The following is a 24,423-nucleotide window of genomic DNA, read 5'->3' as shown; positions in this document are numbered from 1 at the left end:
GGCAGGATTAGTAGAACTGAGCAGAGTACCACCAGAAGATGCCTCTCAAATCAGTATCTTACGATACAGGCCAGACAGAACAGTGTGGGGGGAGGGGGGCATTCTTTACATCATGATTTAAAACTGCTAACAAATGAAAATAGATTGCAGAAGAACACTCTGAGCAAGTTAGTTCCCTTCAACCTGTTGTTAAAATAATAATGAATTTACAGGAGATCCAAAGGGCTTATTAAACTGGAACCACAGAGAACACTCATACGCACAAACAGTAGCACAGCACTGAATGTTTTACTGAAGTTTTATACATATATATATCAGTTACATTATCTCTGCAAATATATATCATTCATGCAATGGTTACAAAAACACAGATCAAAAAGCTGTTGGCCCAGGTAGAGCTCCCACGTGCCCCAGCGGCTTCAGTCTGTCGCTACACCTTGTATTTATTCTTCCCTTTTTCGTTGATGACACATATATGCTGAAATGACAAGACATGAAACAGCATTTAGGTGACATGCTTACATAAACGACACATTTAGTTTTCCAATAGAAGAGTGAGAAAAGTGACGTATTAAAAAACCAGTGGCGTATAGGAAATCTGGGCCACAGAATGTTAGAAAACAGTGCCCTCTAGGGGCTTATTGTAGTTAAGACAACGGAATACTTGCTTGCCTTTACTGAGCAGTGCCTTTGAACTAGGCAGGGACATGGGCACACCCTGATTCTACCAAGAAATAATAGCAATATAAAATATTTACTGTCTTATAAACCCTTTAATGTGCTGTGTAAAGTTCCTCTATGAATCATGAAACATGCTACAGTCACTAAAAGTATTTTCTGTATATATGGTACTGATTCGACAGATACAATCTCTTTAACCTGAACATTCTATACTGTGGTGTGTGCGTTCCTCACGTCTATAATCATTACATTTCATTGTCCTTGTTTCTTTACACACAAAAGCAAATTGCTAAAGCCCTAGCATATAGTGCTTAAAGAGATACTGGGTTGCAGGTCATTAATGAATGAGCGCTGTTATCTCCCCCTTCTGTATGTGCCATGAATGATTAGCACTTATGTATATGTTTTGTGCATCATATAAATGTATAAATCCTCGGTTTGGCCATTTTCCTATGGGCCACACTTTTAAGTTAACCCTTATAAACGGAACAGTCCTACATCAGAACACACAGTTTATAACTTAAAGTGACACACATACTAATCTAAATCAGCCCACCCCATACCCATAAGGCCACCACAGCCCACAACAGCAGCAACCGTGCACAATGTAAATGCACTGCAGGAAAAGGTTAGGAACTCCCCCCAACACAACATCTCTAGATTATAATAATAAATGTATGCCCTACTAAAATATGGACTGTGTAATAAGTAATTGGTGGATCTAATGTAAGCATCTTTTCCATTGGTCTTAATTTTTTAAGGTTTTTTTTTATTATTATTATTATTATTATTATTCCTACAAATGAACAAAACAAATAACTGACTTTAAGAGTTTGATTTTATTCTTATTTTTGTGTTGCTGATATTTCTATACCATCTTACAATCACTGCCTGTTTGCTAGGGGTGATTAAGCCAAACCAAAGAACTTTACAACAAAAAATGTAAATAACTAAGAACAAAAACAAAAAATATGCTATATGGTAGGGTTACACTATTGGGAAAGGTTATACTATTGGATAGGGTTACACTATAAGGTAAGGTTACACTATCGGGTAGGGTTACACTATCGGGTAAGGTTACACTATAAGGTAAGGTTACACTATAAGGTAAGGTTACACTATAAGGTAAGGTTACACTATCGGGTAGGGTTACACTATAAGGTAAGGTTACACTATCTGGTAGGGTTACACTATCGGGTAGGGTTACACTATCGGGTAGGGTTACACTATAAGGTAAGGTTACACTATCGGGTAGGGTTACACTATAAGGTAAGGTTACGCTATCGGGTAGGGTTACACTATAAGGTAAGGTTATGCTATCGGGTAGGGTTACAGTATAAGGTAAGGTTACGCTATCGGGTAGGGTTACACTATAAGGTAAGGTTACACTATCGGGTAGGGTTACACTATAAGGTAAGGTTACACTATCGGGTAGGGTTACGCTATCGGGTAGGGTTACGCTATCGGGTAGGGTTACGCTATCGGGTAGGGTTACGCTATCGGGTAGGGTTACGCTATCGGGTAGGGTTACGCTATCGGGTGGGGTTACGCTATCGGGTAGGGTTACGCTATCGGGTAGGGTTACACTATAAGGTAAGGTTACACTATCGGGTAGGGTTACACTATAAGGTAAGGTTACGCTATCGGGTAGGGTTACACTATAAGGTAAGGTTACGCTATCGGGTAGGGTTACACTATAAGGTAAGGTTACGCTATCGGGTAGGGTTACACTATAAGGTAAGGTTACGCTATTGGGTAGGGTTACACTATAAGGTAAGGTTACACTATCGAGTAGGGTTACACTATAAGGTAAGGTTACGCTATAAGGTAAGGTTACACTATCGGGTAGGGTTACGCTATAGGGTAGGGTTACGCTATCGGGTAGGGTTGCGCTATCGGGTAGGGTTACGCTATCGGGTAGGGTTACGCTATCGGGTAGGGTTACGCTATCGGGTAGGGTTACGCTATCGGGTAGGGTTACGCTATCGGGTAGGGTTACGCTATCGGGTAGGGTTACACTATAAGGTAAGGTTACACTATCGGGTAGGGTTACACTATAAGGTAAGGTTACGCTATCGGGTAGGGTTACACTATAAGGTAAGGTTACGCTATCGGGTAGGGTTACACTATAAGGTAAGGTTACGCTATGGGGTAGGGTTACACTATCGGGTAGGGTTACACTATAAGGTAAGGTTACACTATCGGGTAGGGTTACACTATCGGGTAGGGTTACGCTATCGGGTAGGGTTACGCTATCGGGTAGGGTTACGCTATCGGGTAGGGTTACGCTATCGGGTAGGGTTACGCTATCGGGTAGGGTTACACTATAAGGTAAGGTTACACTATCGGGTAGGGTTACACTATAAGGTAAGGTTACGCTATCGAGTAGGGTTACACTATAAGGTAAGGTTACGCTATCGGGTAGGGTTACACTATAAGGTAAGGTTACGCTATCGGGTAGGGTTACACTATAAGGTAAGGTTACGCTATTGGGTAGGGTTACACTATAAGGTAAGGTTACACTATCGAGTAGGGTTACACTATAAGGTAAGGTTACGCTATAAGGTAAGGTTACACTATCGGGTAGGGTTACGCTATAGGGTAGGGTTACGCTATCGGGTAGGGTTGCGCTATCGGGTAGGGTTACGCTATCGGGTAGGGTTACGCTATCGGGTAGGGTTACGCTATCGGGTAGGGTTACGCTATCGGGTAGGGTTACGCTATCGGGTAGGGTTACACTATAAGGTAAGGTTACACTATCGGGTAGGGTTACACTATAAGGTAAGGTTACGCTATCGGGTAGGGTTACACTATAAGGTAAGGTTACGCTATCGGGTAGGGTTACACTATAAGGTAAGGTTACGCTATCGGGTAGGGTTACACTATCGGGTAGGGTTACACTATAAGGTAAGGTTACACTATCGGGTAGGGTTACACTATCGGGTAGGGTTACACTATAAGGTAAGGTTACACTATTGGGAAGGTTAGTGGAACTGAAACACCCTAAATTGCCACCCACTGTTGACACAAAAACACAAACTTTGGTGAATTTCATGTGTTTCACACAATTCCCTTACTAGCAATAGGAAGGAGATATTACAATGGCCTAAAATCAACACGTGTGCCCTATGTCTACGGGCCGGGCCCTTCCAGGAACATTGTAGTTTGACAAAAATGCCTATATTTATCCCCAGCCTCTAATGTGATTAAGCAGCGGTTGCAGAGAAATGCTGGCCTACAGTGTTTCCATTGTGTGTGCAATGCTATCGCTGGAGTTAATCACTGAGGGACCCGGGCACAGTACTAAAAGGTCAATCTTTCCACGGCTGTGCCGCGTGAATAATGGGTCAGCGCACACAAACAATTAACATACTTACATGAAGGTCTCGAAAATACTCATTGTAATCCAAGGCATAGCCAACCACAAATTTGTTGGGAATTTCAAATCCAGTGTCTATGAATAAAAACAACGTACAAGGCCAGTTAAAGGGCAAACAAAGCATATTATTAGTACATTGTGAAAGTGACAGACTAGGGTGGCATGATCCCAACTATGGTATAATTAACCCTTATTGGGGGCCAAACAATCCAATTTAGTTTATTTAATGTTTAAATGACTTCTTAGTAGACTTAGCATATGGGGATCCAAATTATGCAAAGACCCCTTATCTGGAAAACCCTAGTTCTTAAGCATTCTGGATAACAGGTCCCATACCTGTATCGACTAGGGTCAAGCCAGCATTGCAAGAACACTCAAACAGAGGGCATCATGCTGCTGGCACAGGGGTTAGCACTGCTGACCTAGGCCTGGGAATAGTAAGGGCTCATCATATTTATCAATGCCTGGAATTTATTGTCGTGGGGCAGTTGTTTCCCTACAATAGTGACATGTACGTACAAAAATACTTACAGTCAGGTCTGTACTGATTGCTGGACGCTGATCTTTTCACCAGCAAGCTGCATAAAAACAATATCAAAAGGTATTTTTATTTTCTTCAGCAAATTAAACCTAAATCACTAGCTGCCCCTTGTATATTAGGCAGATGAAAGCAGCCTGACGCAGAGGCTCCCAGACCAACTTTTATTTGCCCCCTTATTCACAAGGCTGCATTTGCCAGTTTCCCCATTCATTACATCCCTACTATACCATATACAGGTATCAGACCCCTTATCCGGAAACCCGTTATCCAGAAAGCCCACCCCCCATAGACTCCATTTTAATCAAATAAGTCAGAATTTTAAAACGGATTTCCTTTTTCTCTGTAGTAATAAAACAGTACCTTGTAATTGATCCCAACTAAGATATAAATAATCCTTATTGGATGCAAAACAATCCTATTGTGTTTAATTAATGTTTTATTGATTTTTTAGCAGACTTAAGGTATGGAGATCCAAATTACAGAAAGACCCCTTATCCAGAATACCCTTGGTCGCGAGCATTCTGCATAATGGGTCCTATACCTGTACACAGTTGCCTGCCTTGTAGAATGGATACACCTAGCTCTTTCCTCTGCAGGTGACTGCTGGTGAAAGTTAAGTTTAGTGTGCAGGTTAATTTAGATTCTACAAGGTATGACACTGGATACATTTCTGGTAAAAAAACAACCAAGGAAGAAAGATTAAAGGATATACAAACTCACAAAACAAATTAATGTAAAATTGCTAAGAGTGCTTACATTCATTTTCTTTTTCTATTTTTAAGATAGTAACAATTTTTAAACTGCTAATATAATGAATTTGATACAACAGCACCACCTGCTGGCCATTTTGGCTGACTGGCTACAGAGAAATGTCAGATGACTCTTCTCTGCTCACTAATTTAATTTTCAAAGCAAAGCATCATCACAAGACTTTCCTTTTCTAAAAAAAATAATTTTCTGCTGACTGTAGTGGAAATGACCAGCAGGTGGTGCTGTGGCATCAAATTCATTAAAAACAGCTAATGAAACTAGAAAAGCAGGAAAAAATATTGTATGTTGCAAAAAGAGCATTACTTTTATTTGTTTTTATGGTATATATTATCTGTAAGGGTTAAAGCTAATGCAATGGAGGGACATGTCCTACAATGCCCAAACTGTGGTGTCTACCAACCTTGCCACTTTCACCATCTTTGGTTTGTATTTTTCTAGCTGACTGAGAAGTGCAGTCATTGTCCTTCCAGTGTTAATAATGTCCTTGAAAAGATACAGAAAAAAGGTAGTCATGCCAATGATTAAAATGGGTATTTACCAAGGCACATCTTATCTAATTATAGGAGTAGGTAACAGAGAAATTAAATTCTATAGTTATGATTTTTTGCACTAAACATAGAAGAATGGTGAACTAAAAATACTTCCATTTTACATTTTATCCCACCTTTGGTTCCCATACTTTGGGACTCCTCCTTATTTGAATACCTGAGACACAGACAGACGTAGAAGCAAAGGGAGCAGTTTCTTTACACAGAAATCCTTATACATCTTTATATTAAATGCTCTTATTCCAGGGGTAGGCAAGTGAAGTAGTAAGGGTTAACAAAACAAAAGGGATAACAAAATAATTAGCACTTTTTTTAAAAAAAAATAACATGTGTAATGTATAATGATTAGTTACTATGCTTAGTTTACCTTTTAACATTCTCAGAAAATCTTTGCAGGTTATACCCTTCCCCACCAAGATCCACCTCACCCCCCCCCCCCCCCCCCCCCCCGATTCTCCTAGAGCAGGGATCCTTAACCTTTTTTACTCGTGAGCCACACTCAGATGTAAAAGTGTTGGTGAGTCACACAAGCATGACAAAACAAATAAGGGCTGTGATTGGCTATTTGGTAGCCCCATGTAACTGCTGGCCTGCGTGGGGCTCTGCTTGGAGTAAAACTGTGTCTCTGGGATTCTTAAAACTTGCCTCTAAACCAGAAATGTAAAAAATGGCACCTACTTTGAGGCCACTGGAGCAATGTCAAAGCTGGTGTTAAGCAACATGTTGCTCACAAGCCACTGGTTGGGGATCACCTACTAGATATTACAAGCCCCAAGCCCCAATCAGACATACCATGCTTAAACTGTGACAGTCTGGACTTAAACTGGTAGGCTTCTAGCTGAACCAGGGCAAGAACTAGGGTTCGGCAGAAGAGGCACGGGCCTAGAACACAACAGTAGATGGGCTAGGAATGTACCTCTGTCTGCCTACCCCTTGTCAGGAACCTGTAGGGCCGTGGCAGAGGGGGAGATTAGGCTAGAAAGTAAGTCGCCAGTGGGATGGCATACGCGGCGATTTGCCTAAGAGGAAACTTTGCCGATTTTGGCGCCGCGTATGCCATCCCACCGGCGATTTACATTCTAGCCAGTGGGATGGCATTTCGGGGAGATTAGTCACCTGCAACAAGGGAGATTTGTCGGGGGCGACTAATCTCCCCGTCTGTCACGGCCCTTAGCGCCCTCTGCACAGTCCCCTTCCAGCCTCCCCGCACAGCCTGATTGTCACTACAACCCCCACCCCACCCTCGTCACTGTGCATATGCATGTACAAGTGTTGGCGGTGGGGTGGATGGCTGGGTTGGGTAGGGTGCCCATTCGGCTTGGCCCAGCTATGGGCTGAACATTTCCTGCCTTAATGTGAAGCCACTAGACCTAGTTTTATAAATCAAAAATCAAATAGAAATGTAGTTCCTACACTACAGGAATCTTATAAAACTACCCTTGCATAAACTCAACAAATGACCAGGAAAAGTTGCTTACCTCCACAATAAGAACATTCTAAATAAAAACAAACAGAAACATACAATTAATTACAAGTTTAATAAATACATTTTTAATAAGGAAAGAAAACGCCTAAAATCTGCCTGCGTGCCACTGCCCAAAAAAAGAGCAATTTATAAATTTAGCACACCTGGTTGAACTGTGTGTCCCAGACTGATAAGATTGTGGTTATATGCCCGGTGAGTGTGCTATATATCACTATATTGAGCGTATGGGCTGGAAGCAAACCAAGGTTATATATATAACACAACTAAAATGCAATTGTATAAATATCCTTTGTGCTGTGTATTTAAGTGCACAGGGAAATTTTGGGTAATTCAAAAGCAGCCTGGGTTGGATCATTGACATGTACATGGGTTTTTTGTTTCCACCTAATTGTCACCCAAACTTTTGTAACTGTAAATGAAATATTTGTTTAAACATTTGCCTATAAAAAGAAACACGCTCCTGGGCCTCCGGGTTTGTCACTTCTTTATTTGCCCTTGGGCACATAGATATCATTGTTAACTGAAGGCAGGTGTTTGGTTGTTTCCAACCTTAAAGCAAAACCCGTGATATCAGAAAAACAGAAACAATTTTTAAAAATCACATGCATGATAACAGAATGCTGTACAGAAGGAATTCCTCTGGAGAGAACTAATCATGAACCCAGAATTACAATGCACTATTATTATTATATTATAGAGTTACTAATACTCCCCTTGCACTTGACTACATTCTTCTATTATTGTACAGCACAGCTTCAGTTCCTATTGAAGCCAACGCAAAGGATGCACATTCCTAGGAGAGGTGCAAATAAACTTGGGGGATGAGAAGTAAAAATGAATAGGGGGGGAAAGCACAGGAAAGGCTGCAGTCGGGTCAGGCACAGCATATGCCCACATGGTAGATTGTATAGTGATATTGATGTGGGGCTGGAATCCCAAGAACCTGTAAGTCTGGGCAAGGGCAACATTTTGCCAAAAATCCCCATTTGGACTGCATGGCCACAAGCTCTGAAAGCACAACATGAACACCCTCAAGGCCCGGTGCTCTGTTATATATTTAAGATCTAAAGCCAACATACAGGACACAGTCTGAACACTTGTCTTATCTTTTCTAATAATAAAACAGTACCATGTTCTTGATCCGAACAAGAAAGTTTATCCTTATTGAAGGCAAACAATCCTATTGGGTTTATTTAATGTTTAAATGATTTTATAGTAGACTTAAAATATGCAAGGCAGCAATGCTATTTTAGGTATGAGACCTGTTTTCTAGAATAAGAGGTCTTTCCATAATTTAGATTTCCATACCTTAAATCCACTAAAAAATTATTACGAATTAAACCCAATAGGATTGTTTTGCTCTTAAAGGAGAAGGAAAGGTAAAAACTAAGTAAGCTTTATCAGAAAGGTCTATGTAAATACAGCCATAAGCACTCACAGAAACGCTGCACTGACTTCTCTGTAAAAAGATTAGTTGTGTCTGTTTTCCTCTGCCAGAGACACGCAGCTTTCTGCTCTCTCCCCTCTCCTGCTCCCCCCTCCCTCAAGAATGCTAAGAACTCACCCCCCCCCTTAGTGAGGCATTATGGGAACTTTCTTTACACAGCTCAGGTTTTTTTCTTCCTCTTTGGCTTCTGATCATCTGAACAGGAGAAATATAGGGAGACTTAAGGGCATGATTGAGACAACTGAAGGTATGCCTGCAGCTTGAGATTAGCCTTTCCTTCTCCTTTAAACCCATTGTTGACATTGTCAGCACCTTGACACCTTTAACATTACCAGCAAGCAGGGATTCTGGAGGCACCATATCTCAGAAAATCCCTATAAACTAGGGATGCACCAAATCCAGGATTCAGTTCGGTATTCGGCCGAATCCCTTACAATGTATTCGGGGGTTCGGACGAACCTGAAAAACTGGGTTCGGTGCATCCCTACTATAAACCTCCAGAGCAGCAGATAGAAGGGCAAGTGTATGTGACTGTGTAGCTGTCTCTGTTTGAGCTGTCTCTCTATTCACTCATCTAATTTATGCAGGAATCTTTGGCCATGAAGTCATTAATGGGGATATTTCTCAGAGCATCCCATGACATGCATTCCCACACTGGGCTCAACTCCAGTCAGAATGAACAAGTGAATTTACAGTTCAAAAAACTATATCGTTTCAACAAACCATAGAATTGCAGCACAAGCCCAGACTCATTGCTACTTTATATACTGTCATGGTTTCAGCCTCATCCGAGATGTTCAGTGCAAACTGTGGTTACAATGTAAACCAATTCAGAACTTACATTAACAGTAAATGGATTCAACACATATTCAATAATATGATTTCAAACAGTTCTCTAAGCCTGGCCCCCTGTCCCCCTGCTGATCTGGCTGACTACGTTGTGAATCAAAAAAATGTCCTCAGCCTGCATCATCCAAATCCCACAATTCCCTGCACACATGATGTCAATTACGAAAGGCACTTTACAGTGCAATACATTGTAGGTTATATAGTTCCTGCATGCTGTCTGTAACATGTGGAGAAGTTGTTACAATTTGTAAGATCAGTGTTTTAGTTCCTCCTCCCCTGCTGAGCAAAAATAACCCCAATTCCATGACATTTTTTATGCTTTTCTTTTCTAATTGCGGCAGGCTGGTAACTGCTGATTGGGTGGCCTGGGCTATTGGACCAGAACCATGTTACCCCATAACCTAGCATTTGCATAGTGCTGTTGAGGGTGCCAAGAAGGCTACATGATTCCAGGTGTTGAAATTGAATAGTGGGAAATCATATAAATAGTAGTGAGCATTATTGCAAGTGTGACCATTAATCTACACCCTCTCCCCTTATAAAAAATAATAAAGCAGCACCCATCCCATCAAACTGCACCCTGTTAAAAACAGGATAAAAGTAGCTCCAGTGAGGTGAGTGTGCTTACATTTCAATTTATCTGATTTATAGGGAGAAAGTCTTCATTGATTTCAATGAATCTGATTTATAGGGAGAAAGTCCTCATTGAACACTTATCCCAAGCTACTGCCTGGCGTTGCTCAGAGATGTAGATAAACAAATGCTTAAAGACTGCAGACCTGATATCTCCGCCAAACGAGAGGATCTTTTCCCCACTATGCCCACATTCAATCAAACGATTGGGTTACTCCAATATTGCCCACCTAATGTGGGCATAGTAATCCTCTCAATGGCCTACGAGGGAATAGGAGCAGTAGGACAGAGGACTGCATCAATGAGCCAATCCCCAATCCGATGGGAAAATCAAACCTGCCAAATTGACACCTGGCCAATTTTCAGCAAGATATTGGTGGGGTAGGCCCATTGGAGGGCCCCATACACAGGCCGATAAGCTGCTAAATTGGTCTGAAGGACTCGGATTGGCATCTTAAGTTTGCACGTGTATGGCCACTTTGAGAGCCAAGCTTATTTATAAATGATGACAGTCAATAGTAGATTATGCATTATGCAGATTATACCTTTCCACTCAGCTTTGCCAGGTCCTCCCCTCCAAGTATTTGCAACTCATCCATGCACTGGTCGTTCTAAAAAAAAAAAAAGAAACAAATAAAAATGAACAAAATTATGCAGCTTATATTCAATGCCTTCAATGCCATTATACTAATACACAAGTATGAGAAATAAAGTAATAGAGGCACTTTATAAAAATAAACAGAGTCTGGTGTTGGTTCAGAAATGATATTATAATCCCACAAGCAGCAAGGCAAGGGTTAAACTAGAAAAAAAAATAACGTTTCAGTCTTGAATCCCATAGTAACCATCAGACATTTACAATCGGCAGTAACCATCAGGCATAGTTACCAATCAGACATTTACAGCCATTCAGCAGATATACAGCTATTGCAAATGGGCAGAGGCTGCTGGAGGATGCAGGGTGTTGTAGTTCTGTCTCTTATAACTGATTATCGTATCATTGTTTTCCACTTTATGCTTCATATCCCAGAGCATGCTTGAAGCCTGCCCCACTGCACAAAGAACTAACCCAAGTTACTTACTTCACGCAGTACGGCCCACTACCCCTGGCTTTGCCCTAAAGCAACTGAAATCATCTCCCACCACTGCCTAAAACTTGCATACAATTTATCCTTGTTTGGAAAGGCCAAATCAAAATGTCCAAATTGTTCAGTAAATGAATGGACCACATTGGGCACCAATGGTTACCCACGAGGAGAGGACCATGTTAACTTGCCAGAACAGGCAGTAGAATCTAAGGTTGTCAAGTTCTTGACTACAAGCACCATCAGTTTTACAATCTGTGGCAGGTAAATGGTTAAACAAACCTGTTTTTATAAATACGGGAGTCCAGGTTATAGTCCAAGGGAAAACCAGTATTAGTACTTTATATAAGGAGGGGGCACTGACAGACCCTCGGAGTGTGGTTGCTGTTAATTAACATGAAGGTAGGGCACGAAATACAGCTCATGATTGCATGGGGTCTGTCAATATCCGATGACATACAGTTTTATTTTAAATATACATTAAATATACATTAAACTGTGTTTTTACTCAATGAAACCTTCATATTTAGCTAACTGCAAAGTAATGTAAGGGGTTATTTACCTTTGAGTTAACTTTAAGTATAATGTAGAGAGTAATATTCTAAAACAATTTGCAATTGGTCTTAATCTTTTATTATTTCTGGTTTAGTTCAGAAACTCTCCAGTCTGGAATTTCAGCAGTTATCGTGTTGCTAGGGTTCAAATTATCTTAACAACTAGGGAGTGGTTTGAACAAGAGACTGTAATATGACTAGGAGAGATAAGTAATGGTGTATGGGACCTGTAATCCAGAATGCTCGGGACCTCAATAGTGCCCTTAAGTCTCCCCATATTTCTCCCGTTCAGAAGATCAGAAGCCAAACAGGGAAAAAAAACGCTGAGATGAGTAGAGAAGATTCCCATAATGCCTCACTCCTGCACTGACCATGGGACCAGGACTGTAAGCGGCGCATGCGCACAAACAGGAGCGTTCCCCCTAGCGTCTGGTTGCCATGCCAACCGCCGCCCAGTGTATGCAGCAGCAGCTTCTTATGCAGGTGCTGGTGGGGGGAGAGGCAAGCAGCGAGGGGGTGACGGGAGAAGAGCGGATGGTGGTGGTGGACGCAGCCGACAGGCAAATGCTGGGGGGGGGAGAGGCACCTTTCAATGAAAGAAACCGATGGTGGTGCCGTTCACTGAAAGGCAAGCGGAGCGCGGGGTGGGTGCTAACAAGCGGCGAGGGTGGGTGCTGACAAGTGGCGAGTTGGATACACAACACCAGGACAGGAGCGGGGGTGCCGACGAGAGGAAGAGAGGGGGAAGGGGGTGCTGACAAGTGGTGAGTAGGATACACAACACTAGGACACGAGCGGGGGTGCCCATACAGACACGCTGGACAAGATGGCGGTGCCGTTCACTGAAACAAGTATGTAGGTACTAGTATGTGTATCTCTGTAAGTCTTTCATTAGGCAAGCTACAAATATAGTAGTACTATTTAATAGTGTGCTTAATAGATTTTGACTTTCCTTGTCCTTTAACGTAATTTGGATCTCCTACCTTAAGGCTTCTAAAAAAATTATTTAAACCTTCAGTAATTTGAAACTTTCTGGATAAGGGGTCCGATACCTGTAGCAATAATAATAAAATTGTAGCCTCACAAAGCAATATTTTTTGACTGGCCCTCATCCGAAAAGTGAAAAAAAAGCTTAGAATTGGCAATTCTATAATATACTAAAAGTGAGCCATACCAAAAGTGAGCCACCCCTTTAAAAATTAGTTCCTCTAAAAGAAATATTTAACCTGTTTAACCTGTTCCTGACTGAGTTCCCAGCATTTATTTTCTGCTCTGGCCTGTTGGACCACACAGGGAGTGCATGGTGGCACTGACCCATACTATGCATTATAAGCCTTCAGCTCCAAGCCTTGATATGGTCTGCCCTTGCTCGTACTGGTACCAGTATGAGGCAAGTTAGCAAATCCCTAAATAGTGCGTTCATATAGTCCCTTTACAGCAGTTCCCCCTATGCCACCATTATGATCTGATCATTGGCCTGGATGGCCAGATCAGGTAAATATCTGCTCTATTGGCAACCTCATCAAACGACTGGATCTTCCATGATTTGCTACATTTAAGTCTGGGCACAGATATTGGGGCTTATTAACACTGGGTCAATTTGCCCATGGGCAGTAACCCATGGCAACCAATCAGTGAATGGATTTTTCCAGTCAGCTACAAGTAGAACAATAAATGCAACAATTTGATTGGTTGCTACAAGTTACTGCCCACGGGAAGATTTGCCCAATGTTGATAAATGAACCGTATGTATTTTGTTCTGTCTCCTGACACAAGCTTCTGTATTTATTGTGCTCAAAAACTTCTAAACAAACCCATGTTAAAACTGGACAGAAAATGGAGGCACGCAGAGTGGTCTAGTGAAGGGCTGTCCAACTGGAGGCCTGTGGGCTGGATGTGGCCCTTGGAGGGTTTTTAGGGCACTCAGTCAGCTTGAAGGCTCCATAGACTTCACTGTATGACATCATAGCTTTAATTCAATCCGGCACTCAAACATGCTGTATGAGAAATAACATTTCTGGAAAGTGCTGGTCTAGTGCAATTATGACAATTAAAGCAAACAACGTATAGTGTAATATGGATTATGATTTCCTTATTGCTTTTGAAAATGGCTAGACACCTTAGGAAATAAAAGCCCTCTGGAGAGAGCCTTGCTTAGCTACCTGGGGGATCAACTATCCAGCAGCAGGGAAAAGCTGTCACAAAGAGAGGGCAAACTTACACAGTAGCATTTCAGCCTGATGAAGTCCACTCTCATGGATATAAATCTTTCCGAGTTGCGACTCAGGTTTTTAATGTGCTCGACAAGGTCCGTACAGAACCGGTACCCTCCCTTCAGCACACACAATACTGTAATGTGGTTATCTCCAATGTCTCTCATGATATCATTAGCAATGCGCTCCGTCCTGCAAAACAGGTAAGCATTTTCATAAGACTCCCAATCCAATAGAAACCCAGAGGGGATCCAGTCATTATCAGCTGTTACATTAAGAGATTATTACTGGAAACGGTACATTGAATACTGGAAGCAGCAATAATGACCCATTATAAGAATAAGATAAAAGCACATTCCACTTACGAGTTCATGCAGGACAGAGCTCCAATGAGAGTCCCAAGAGAACACAAACAGAATGATTTTAATCATTAAACTGTAATACCGACAATAATACTGAAGAAATTAATTGGGCAGTCAGGACTCGTAGGGGTTTTTTTTCGGCAGAAAAGTATAGAAACTATTAATTATTTTTCATCACAGAAATATAAAGAGATATCTAATGTGGAACGGCTGGGGGGCACACAGGCGCGCTCCACAAATACAAGAAGCATGTATGGGTGTACAGGTGTCTTTTATGAATGTGGTTAATATGTACACAATTTTCCACCCAATGTAGCATGCTGCAGTTATGTTACTAAATGATGTTTTGGGTGCAACAACTTAGTTGTGGCATTTAAAAGCTGCAGATTACTTTCCAAACCTGGTTCACAATTACAAGGGATACTTAAGGCATTTTATTTTACTGTCAACTGGAAGATAATGATGATCCATGTCATTTATACATAGTCTAAGGGGCTGATTTACTAATCCACGAAACTGAATCCCGAATGGGAAAAAAATCGGATTGGAAACGAACATTTTGCGACTTTTTCGTAGCCGTTACGACTTGCGCAAATTGTCGTGACTTTTGCATAGCCATTATGATTTTCGTGAATTGTCGCGACTTTTGCATAGCCATTATGACTTTCGTGAATTGTCGCGACTTTTGCATAGCCATTATGACTTTCGTGAATTGTCGCAACTTTTGCATAGCCATTATGACTTTCGTGAATTGTTGCGACTTTTGCATAGCTATTATGACTTTCGTGAATTGTCGCGACTTTTGCATAGCCATTATGACTTTCGTGAATTGTCGCGACTTTTGCATAGCCATTACGACTTTCGCGAATTGTCGCGACTTTTTCATATTGAGCGCTCGAAAAAATCGCAAAATACCGATCATTACGAAAAAAACGCATTTGGACGCTTTTCGGACGTTCGTGGATTAGTACATGTGCCCCTAAATGTCAGTTGAGTTTCCACGTGTGGGATAAGCCTAAACGTGGCTATAAATGGACAGAGTTAGGCTGCTGATTCGGCCCCTTCAGATCGATTTTGCAGATAATCTGCCTCTCTATGGATACCTCTACCCGACCAATATCTGGCCAAAAAATCACAGCTGCATGTTGGCATTCATTCAAACTGCCTGCATAGAGACGGTCAAACCATTGGATCAGCCCCGTATTGCACACCAAAATGATATTCACGTGTATGGCCGGCTCTAGTCTTTTAATGTCAAATACAGTTGTTGCTAAGCCACTGGAACAGTGGCACAGGACCTCTTACTAAATGTGTGTTTGACCCTAGATATTCTGGGAACTAAGACTGACTGGCTGATGCACCAGTTGTCCAATATCTGTAAGCTTGTTAGGAACTAAGGGGGCCTGCTGACCAAATGCTGGTCCTCCATAGGTTCTTGAGCCGGACAACCAATGGTTCAAAATATATATATAAGAAAACATATCGCTCTTAAGGAAAGTAATATATATCTATATATGTGAAAAGAGGTATTAGGTTACATCTAAAAAGGGAACCCATATATACCACGGACACCCAACATTACGCAAGGAGCAATACCTGTCTACTATTACTCCATGAGGAATAAATACACATTCTAAATCTTCGCAGTAGTGATTGGGCAGTGAAAATACATCCAAGTCATATCCAGTCCAGTTATCTGGAATCTACAGAAAAAAAAGAAAAGCATATTACTATTATGAAAGTGTGTCCCTCATAGAAAAAGCAAGTAGTATGGCAGATAAATAATACACTTTAACTTGGACCTGGCTATAAGGCCAATGCGGGTGGCTGGATTCATCAATAAGTAAAGAGTAAAATAGAAACTACAGCTGTTCATGCCCTCTTAGGAAAGCTCAATGGGAAGTCCAACATCTCATACCATCTCAGGACAACACAAACTACATTTTTAGTGGAACTGCCCCTTCGTCAAGGTCCCCATTAAATTTTATACAGACAAATTTGAGAATAAAGTCATAGGGATGGGCTAAATGCTGTAGAGTTGATAGTTATTAAGTCAACACCTGCAGTAAATACTCTTTAAAGTCATATTTCCCCCATAACAGGAAATACAGGGGTGATACGTACTAGGCTCAGTTAGTATTAGTATTATTTGTGTAGCTTCTCATACCCATTTAATACTGTTGGTAGAGACACAATGGCTACTTATAGTGTTGGGAGGGAAGAGTACCCCAGCTACTACTACCCCAGAAACTGCAATATCCTAAGAAAAGGAAATTGAACCCCAGTATAAAACATACATTACAAAATAAAGTAAAGAAATGATTCTGAAAATATCAGAGCTAATACAAATCTATTATAATACAATCTAATTTTACTCCCTTTTGAGAAGTATACTTTCTGGCACATCAGCTTAGGGGTCTAATGGTCATTAAAGGGGATGGTTCCTCTTACTTCCTCATCTGCCGATGCATCATGTCAGCCACTGCATGGTACATTAACAAATAAAATTGTCAAACCTGCCTGAATCCAGAATAGTAAATGGATATTGCCCTAAGGCAGGGTTGGAGCTATGGGTAGGCAACATGAGCAGCTACCTAGGTTGCAACAGGTTGGGCCAGCGATGCCTGCTGCCATAAGCCAAGTTGAGAAACTCGCCTCAGATGGCAGTGCCCCGCCAGTTACTATAGGCGGCAAAAAGCTACTGCGCTCTCTGCATTAGCAATGCAGCCTGCACTCGACCAGCTCTCAAAAAACTAAGCATGCAGGGACAAGGAGAGCTGCCATCAACTAGGTTGCCTCCTGGGCTCCAGCTAAAACAGAGGCAGTGAGTTAAGTGATCGTCGGATAAGGAGGTATGAGACGGTACAGGCTTGCAAGTGATTGGATGTAGCAGTAGGGTGTGGATCTGCAACCAACCCGTAGTGAAGGTGGGATAATTAAATGCCAGGCCTTGACTGTAAACATAACCGGCACAATCTGAAGGCCCCGAAACAAGTCAAAATGGGTTTGTTTATTTATATAAGTAAATAGCCAGACACAAGTGTGTTGCAGGTTACTAAGGGCAGCAAACTGCCTCCCTAGTAACGTTTAGAGTGACGGCACTTAGGGGTGCCTTGTTTTTCCCATGAAATTGCACTCACTCAAGGAAAAATACATGTTTCTTGACAAGAACAGCATTTGCCATGTGCAAAACATTTGAATCTCATAAATGAGTATTATTATATAGCTATATATATATATAGATATAGCTATTATATTATATATTATAGCTTATAATAATTATAATAGTCTGTAACTGTTTGCATACCAATGTACAGACAGCAGAACCCAGGACAAGCAATATTTCCTGTCTATACAAATGATCCATTTAACATGAAAAAAAAAAATAACCCCCAACCCTCCCCTCCCTTACGAGAACATTTGGCCTGAATGCAACACAAAACTTGTGTGTTCTGTTCTCAGTGTGTTCTTGGCTAAAGATCGGGTTGACTGAAGGGAAGGGCTCTCATTAAGGAAAAAGCAAATAACTTTTTGTCCGTTTATATTTGGTCAGATTCCTTAAAGTGGATCTCCACCCAAAAAAAATGTGATTTTAATAATGAAAAAATGTAATTCTAATCGACTATCCAATATGTACTGGTAACACACTTCCAATGGTTTTTAAACTATTTGTAAATGCGATTTTAATTGACAGCAGTATTTGTTTATCCCCTTCTTTTCTCTGGTAGCCCTATAGGGCTATAAGAATGTTTGGCAATAATCCCTCATAAAACAATTTATCTGTATTTCCTGTAAGATATTGCGTACACGAGCACACTTCCTGCTGAACAATAGGGGTTTTCCACACTTTAAAGGGGATCTAAACCCAAATACAGAATTGCTGTAAACATACTCAGGGTGCTTCTCTCAGCAACCCGCCTCTCTTCATTCTCTCTTCATGCAGAGATTGGGGTCAGATTTTGATTGACAAGTACATCTATTAGGGGGATTCCTTTCATAGCAGATGTGATAGGGTTAACCCAAATAATCAAAATAACTGCCTATAGCACAAATTCTGCATGTAGAAGTTCAGAATCTATGCTGGTTATTTATTTTTATAAATCTGTCACTATCTCACCTTGCTCTACTATGCCACGGCCACAGTCCCTTCCCAGAGGCTATTATCCCCCCACTGCTACTATAGGCACCATCTCTCCCTATTATACCTGCTATCCCACAGCCACAGTCCCTTCCCAGAGGCTATTATCCCCCCACTGCTACTATAGGCACCATCTCTCCCTATTATACCTGCTATCCCACAGCCCCAGTCCCTTCCCAGAGGCTATTATCCCCCCCACTGCTACTATAGGCACCATCTCTCCCTACTATACATGCTATCCCACAGCCACAGTCCCTTCCCAGAGGCTATTATCCCCCCCCCCCACTGCTACTATAGGCACTATCTCTCCCTACTATACCTGCTATTCCACAGCCCCAGTCCCTTCCCAGAGGCTATTATCCCCCACTGCTACTATAGGCACCATCTCTCCCTACTATACCTGCTATCCCACAGCCACGGTCCCTTCCCAGAGGCTATTATCCCCCACTGCTACTATAGGCACCATATCTCCCAACTATACCTGCTATCCCACAGCCCCAGTCCCTTCCCAGAGGCTATTATCCCACTGCTACTATAGGCACCATCTCTCCCTACTATACCTGCTATCCCACAGCCACAGTCCCTTCCCAGAGGCTATTATCCCCCCACTGCTACTATAGGCACCATCTCTCCCTACTATACCTGCTATCCCACAGCCACAGTCCCTTCCCAGAGGCTATTATCCCCCCACTGCTACTATAGGCACCATCTCTCCCTACTATACCTGCTATCCCACAGCCACAGTCCCTTCCCAGAGGCTATTATCCCACTGCTACTATAGGCACAATATCTCCCTACTATACCTGCTATCCCACAGCCACAGTCCCTTCCCAGAGGCTATTATCCCACTGCTATCATAACTACCTTAACCTAGATTGTATTGGCTCAGAGCCACATTCCCTTCTTGGAAGTCTTGTAAACTACTACTACAAGGAGCATCTAGCCCTAATACATGAAACTATTTACTGTTTTCTTTAAGGTGTAAGATTGATCTAAGCAAACTGAGTGGAATGTTTAAGAAGAAATGGAAAATGGAAATAACAAAAAAGTAGTTACCACAACGCCATTATCTCGAGATGGGCATATACTCTTCTCAGTCATACTTGCTCAAGGCAAAGTGGATATCTGTGGAGACAGAAATAAGAGCTATCAGATCACTAGCAGATCATATTCTTTTGCCCAGCAATATAGATACATCAGTTTGACTTGATATACTGTGGCAAACCTCACCAAAATGGAACATTAACATGACCTAATAATTACATCTGTCATTAGTTTTTATGCACACCCAGCTGAATGAGTTCTTGTCAAATCTCTTTAAGATCCAAATTCCTCCATACATTTTCATTATTTGATCAGAACAGCTGAAGTAGAAGGGGCCGTGGACAGGAATGTTGAGCCCCCAGTTCAAACTACTGCACTTGATCTACAACTCTCAGTAGAACAAATACAGCTGGTGCGATTTTCACACTGTGTATTATTATATAATTTTCATCCTAATTTATTGCTCCTGAACACTTTTCTCTAATCTAGTATATATGCTGTGCCTTTCCAGCTTTTATTTGTATTTTGCCTGGCAAAGGGGCCTTGGTGGTTCGAAAGCTTGTTGTTAGTCAGTATAGGTTTGCTCACAAAATAGTTTTTTAGCTGTCATTTTCCAGGCCTCTGCTCCCAAAACCCAGCTGCCTCTGACATATCCTTCCCAATCACTGTAAATGTTCCTCCTGAGCTCTACCAATCACTACTGACCTCAGTCACACACAAGGGGGTCATTTACTATTTGGGTGATGGCCCACAGGGAGCTTAGTCGCACGCAGTTAATCTCGGCTACCCCGGGCAACTAATCAAGAGAATCACTGAGAATCACTGGTGGAAAGGCATAGGCACCGCTTTGTTTTTTGAAGTCGCACCAAGTTTCCTGCAGGAGGAAACTTCACATGCGTTCGAATTAGAAACAATGTGCATGTCTTCCCAGCGGTGATTCACTTTATTGCCGGTGGAAAGGTATTTTGGGGAGATTAGTCATGTGCGGTAGCCGCCATCACCCTTACGAAGGCAGTGTGCAATAAACAGGTACAATGTACCCTTTCTTCTGCACTTTGCACCCAGCTACAGGTCTCTGCATTTAGGGTTGCCACCTTTTCTGGAAAAAAAAAATACTGCCTTTCTACATCTTTTGTTTCTTGCTTTATTTCTTCAGCATTTAAATTAACGAGTTAGGGGAGCGCAGAGAACAAAGGTTGCGAAGAGGCAATAGGGCAGGTGGAAAGGATAAGACTGGCCTGCTCTCCGTGACTCTGCGGCCTGCACCTTGCATTATATTTATTCATCTTCTTCAACTGATCCCCAAACTGCCTGAAAGCTGCCTGAAAGAGCACTAAAGAGTGCGCTTTTGTACTTCTTTCTGTGTAAATTACCGCTATTATCATAACCATAATGTTCACTTAAATTGTATTTTTTTTGGAAATGGCACCAGAGGGATTTCAATCTCTTTCAAGGGAACCTTGCACTGTCACCAGTACCTTCTCATCAGTGCTCAGCTCATCCATAGCCTATGGGAGAAATTATTACCAGAAAATACCCACATTTCTGAAGCAATGTTCTCTTGTGTGTCAGCCCCCTACTTACAGGGGGTGCCCTCTGTACGTTAAAATGATTTAAATTATCAAAATGATCAATCTTCTGCCAAAATGCCAACATTAATCAGTCAAAAGAAAGACCAGACATATTGACTAATCTGCAGCATCTTTCAGTGTGGGCAAATGAGCTGAAATAATAATCGGGGTCACCCAATAAAGTAGCAGGGCTTCATACTCCTGAATGTTCAGGCCCCATATCCACACAGCTGTCCACTCAAACCCTGCCCCTTTCCCTGCAGACCCCCTGACAGGACTCCTGTCTGTAGCTCCCCTGATAATATTTATTTTCAGCCCAAATCTCTGCCACACACAGCAGTCTTTGGAGCCCAGAGACACCAACATTCCTTAGTGATCATTAACTAAACAGTGACAGTTCACCTTCAAGTTATATTTTAGTATGTTATACAATGGCCTATTCTTAGCAACTTTTCAAATGGTCCTTATTTTTTATTGTTTTTTTTTTAATTATTTGCCTTCCTATTCTCCAGCCAGAAACTCTATTGGTTTGTGAGGCTACAATTTTATTTTTATTATTAGTTATCTTTCTATTCAAGCCCTCTCCTTTTCGTATCCCAGTTTCTCATTCAAACCTGCGTGGTTGCCATGGCAATTTAGACCCTAGCAACCAGATAGCTGCTGAAATTCCAAACTGGAGAGCTGCTGTACAAAAAGCTAAATAATTCAAAAACCACAAATAATAATAAAAAATGAAAACCAGTTGCAAGTTGTCTCAGAACAGAACACTCTGCAATCATACTAAAAGTTAATTCAACCCAGTCAAATGATCAGGACAACTGATATACCAACCACAACATTGTTGTAAACATACTGCCATATGTATTTTATTTTGCTATTGGCTAAATTTTTGTTTGCTTATTACCTATCAAAAAAGATGAACAGCCCCTTTAATGAATTGCTAATGAAACATGAATGGAATGTAGTTTAGTTTACTATGCACAAGTCCTTGGAGCAGTCAGTTCAAGGAACCTCAGATGGTGCTGATATGAAGCACATTCATTACTCCAGACTAGTAACTCAAATTAATTCTGTGCTCTCTAACCAGTAATGCCAGTAAACATGTGCATGGGGCTAAGGATCACAGTGCATGCTGTGCAGAGGATCATGGGAATTGTAGTTACAAAATGAAGCTGCAATCCCGCACAGGCAAAGACTTGAATCCCCGCACCCCACTGTAACCATGACAGTCGCTCCTGCGATAGAACAAGCGCACACGTGGTTCCACTAACCGGGGGCAATCAAGTTAAAGGCAGAAAGACGGCAGAACTACAGTTCCCAGAATCCCCTAGATAGGCCTAGCGGCGTGTGCATTCTGGGAAATGTAGTTCAGCCCATCTCTGGAGCGTTAAAAGTTTGCCGGGAACAGAAGCCGTGTGGTATTCTCCCAGCAGTGCCACAGGCTGCAGCTATAAAGCACCTCCCGTGTTAGTATTGGTTATGGGTACGCCGGAAAGCTACCAGTCGGGCCTGTCTGGGGCTGAACCCCACTAGATTGTCTCACCTCAAATTCCTGTGCAGCCGCCACAACAGCAGAAGGGGGAGGGGCGGAAGGCAGATCTGGGGCAGGGGTAGGAGGGCTCACTTCCAACCACTATTTGGGATGTGTTTGTGCTTCTGCCTGTGGCAGTGGCTCCTAATAACCGCCACATTGTGTGACTCTCAGCAGCTGTCACATGGTCCGGCACCAGAAGTTCTGAATTTGATGAATAAATTGATTATCATTGTGCCAGTGCAGAGCGTGAGGGCTGTGGGGCAGCTTGTGTACTGCTGGCTGCTCTATATATTCATACACTTTCCATGCATGGCTGCCATTGTAATGGTCAGTGCCCACCAGGATACCAGGAAAACTCCCGGTGGGCCCAGGTGTCAGTGGGCCCTCCTGCTCCTGACCATTTGGCCTTCTTCGTGGTGATTTGCTATTTCTGAATGGGAACTAAGAGGAAGAAGGATAGATGCTAGCATGTCATTAAAAATAATAGGAGAATAAAGATGTTGAGTGAGGAAAACAATTTTGGAGAGTGGGCCCATGGTCTAATGTTTTCTGGTGGGCCCTGGGGTTCCAGTCCAACACTGGTAATGGTTTCCATACTGTGAGACTGGCACTTCTTGGTTTTGCTCTGAACACCAAACAAATACACCTTTAAGCCCAGTGTAAAGGTCAGTTAATTTAAGGTAAATTGCGGGGTAAAAAACTTGTTACTGCCCTAGACCTGCAGCACTGTTATCAGCTATGGGGGGGCTTGAACTGAAAACGTGTCAAAATCATTGCAACTATCTTATACAACGTCAGCCAACCCTACACACAGTATGCACAGCCAGATTGTATGTATGTATGTATAACGTTATTTATAAAGCGCCACAAGAGTACGCAGCGCTGTACAGTCTTGCAAAATACACAATTGCACACAGGGAGGACAAGTGTTATAATAAATACAATAAATATAAATGCACAGGGAGTAAGTGCCATGTGGTATGAGACACAGTAGGAAGGAGGTCCCTGCCCCGTAGAGCTTACAATCTGAGTGGTTGGGTAACATACAGGCACAAACTGGAGGGTAAGAGTGCATCAGGTATGGGCATTTGCCCTTAAGCGCAGGACTGGGCAAAATAATGTTTTAGTGCTCCAGAAGGTAACAGCTGAGCTTTTTATTAAAGACAGTGGGTGAGTGTTCCCTACGGAGGGATTCAGGGATAGAGTTCCAGAGGTAAGGAGCAGCGAGATAGAAAGGGTTAAGACGAGAGATCGCAGTGGGTGTGGATGGTGTAAAGAGACGGAGGCTCTGAGAGGAGCGGAGGGGACAACCAGGAACATGTAGGGAGACCAGTGAAGAAATGTAGTGAGGAGCAGAGGAGTGAAGGGCTTTGAATGTCAGCAGAAGGATTTTGTAAGCTATCCTTTGCTTAACATTACTTGTGAAAGAAATGGGCGTATCTTGCCAATATTGCGGAGGAAACAGTACAGTACTTATCTCTTGTCTGCCTATCCCTAGTCCAAGCGTGTCCCGTCCCACTCATGATCCCCCTTTCACTCGCTCCTTCAGTGCTTGCTCTACTTTCCACTCCAGCGTCATCACAGTGT

General features: G+C 42.1%; 1 protein-coding gene across 2 annotated transcripts; it reads right to left on the bottom strand.

Moving 5' to 3' along the window:
* Window positions 1–266: 266 nt before the first annotated feature.
* On the bottom strand, window positions 267–22,877 carry prtfdc1 (phosphoribosyl transferase domain containing 1). 2 transcript variants are annotated; one of them, XM_018094511.2, is made up of 10 exons: window positions 22,207–22,553; window positions 19,744–19,812; window positions 16,146–16,252; window positions 14,196–14,379; window positions 10,881–10,946; window positions 7,399–7,416; window positions 5,773–5,855; window positions 4,592–4,638; window positions 4,059–4,135; window positions 267–478 (listed from the first exon to the last, which is right to left on the bottom strand). In XM_018094511.2, the coding sequence occupies exons 2-10, from the start codon at window positions 19,786–19,788 to the stop codon at window positions 431–433; spliced, it is 675 nt and encodes a 224-aa protein (XP_017950000.1). In that variant the 5' UTR covers window positions 19,789–19,812; window positions 22,207–22,553; the 3' UTR covers window positions 267–430. The 2 variants fall into 2 exon arrangements, with proteins under 2 accessions (XP_017950000.1, NP_001096362.1); NM_001102892.1 differs by lacking the exon at window positions 22,207–22,553 and adding an exon at window positions 22,846–22,877 and having other exon boundaries at window positions 274–478.
* Window positions 22,878–24,423: the final 1,546 nt, after the last annotated feature.

The sequence above is a fragment of the Xenopus tropicalis genome, chromosome 6 (genome assembly GCF_000004195.4).
Source record: "Xenopus tropicalis strain Nigerian chromosome 6, UCB_Xtro_10.0, whole genome shotgun sequence".
Lineage (NCBI taxonomy): Eukaryota > Metazoa > Chordata > Amphibia > Anura > Pipidae > Xenopus > Xenopus tropicalis.
Note: the sequence above shows the minus strand (reverse complement) of the source record. Positions and strands in the feature narration are given on the sequence as shown.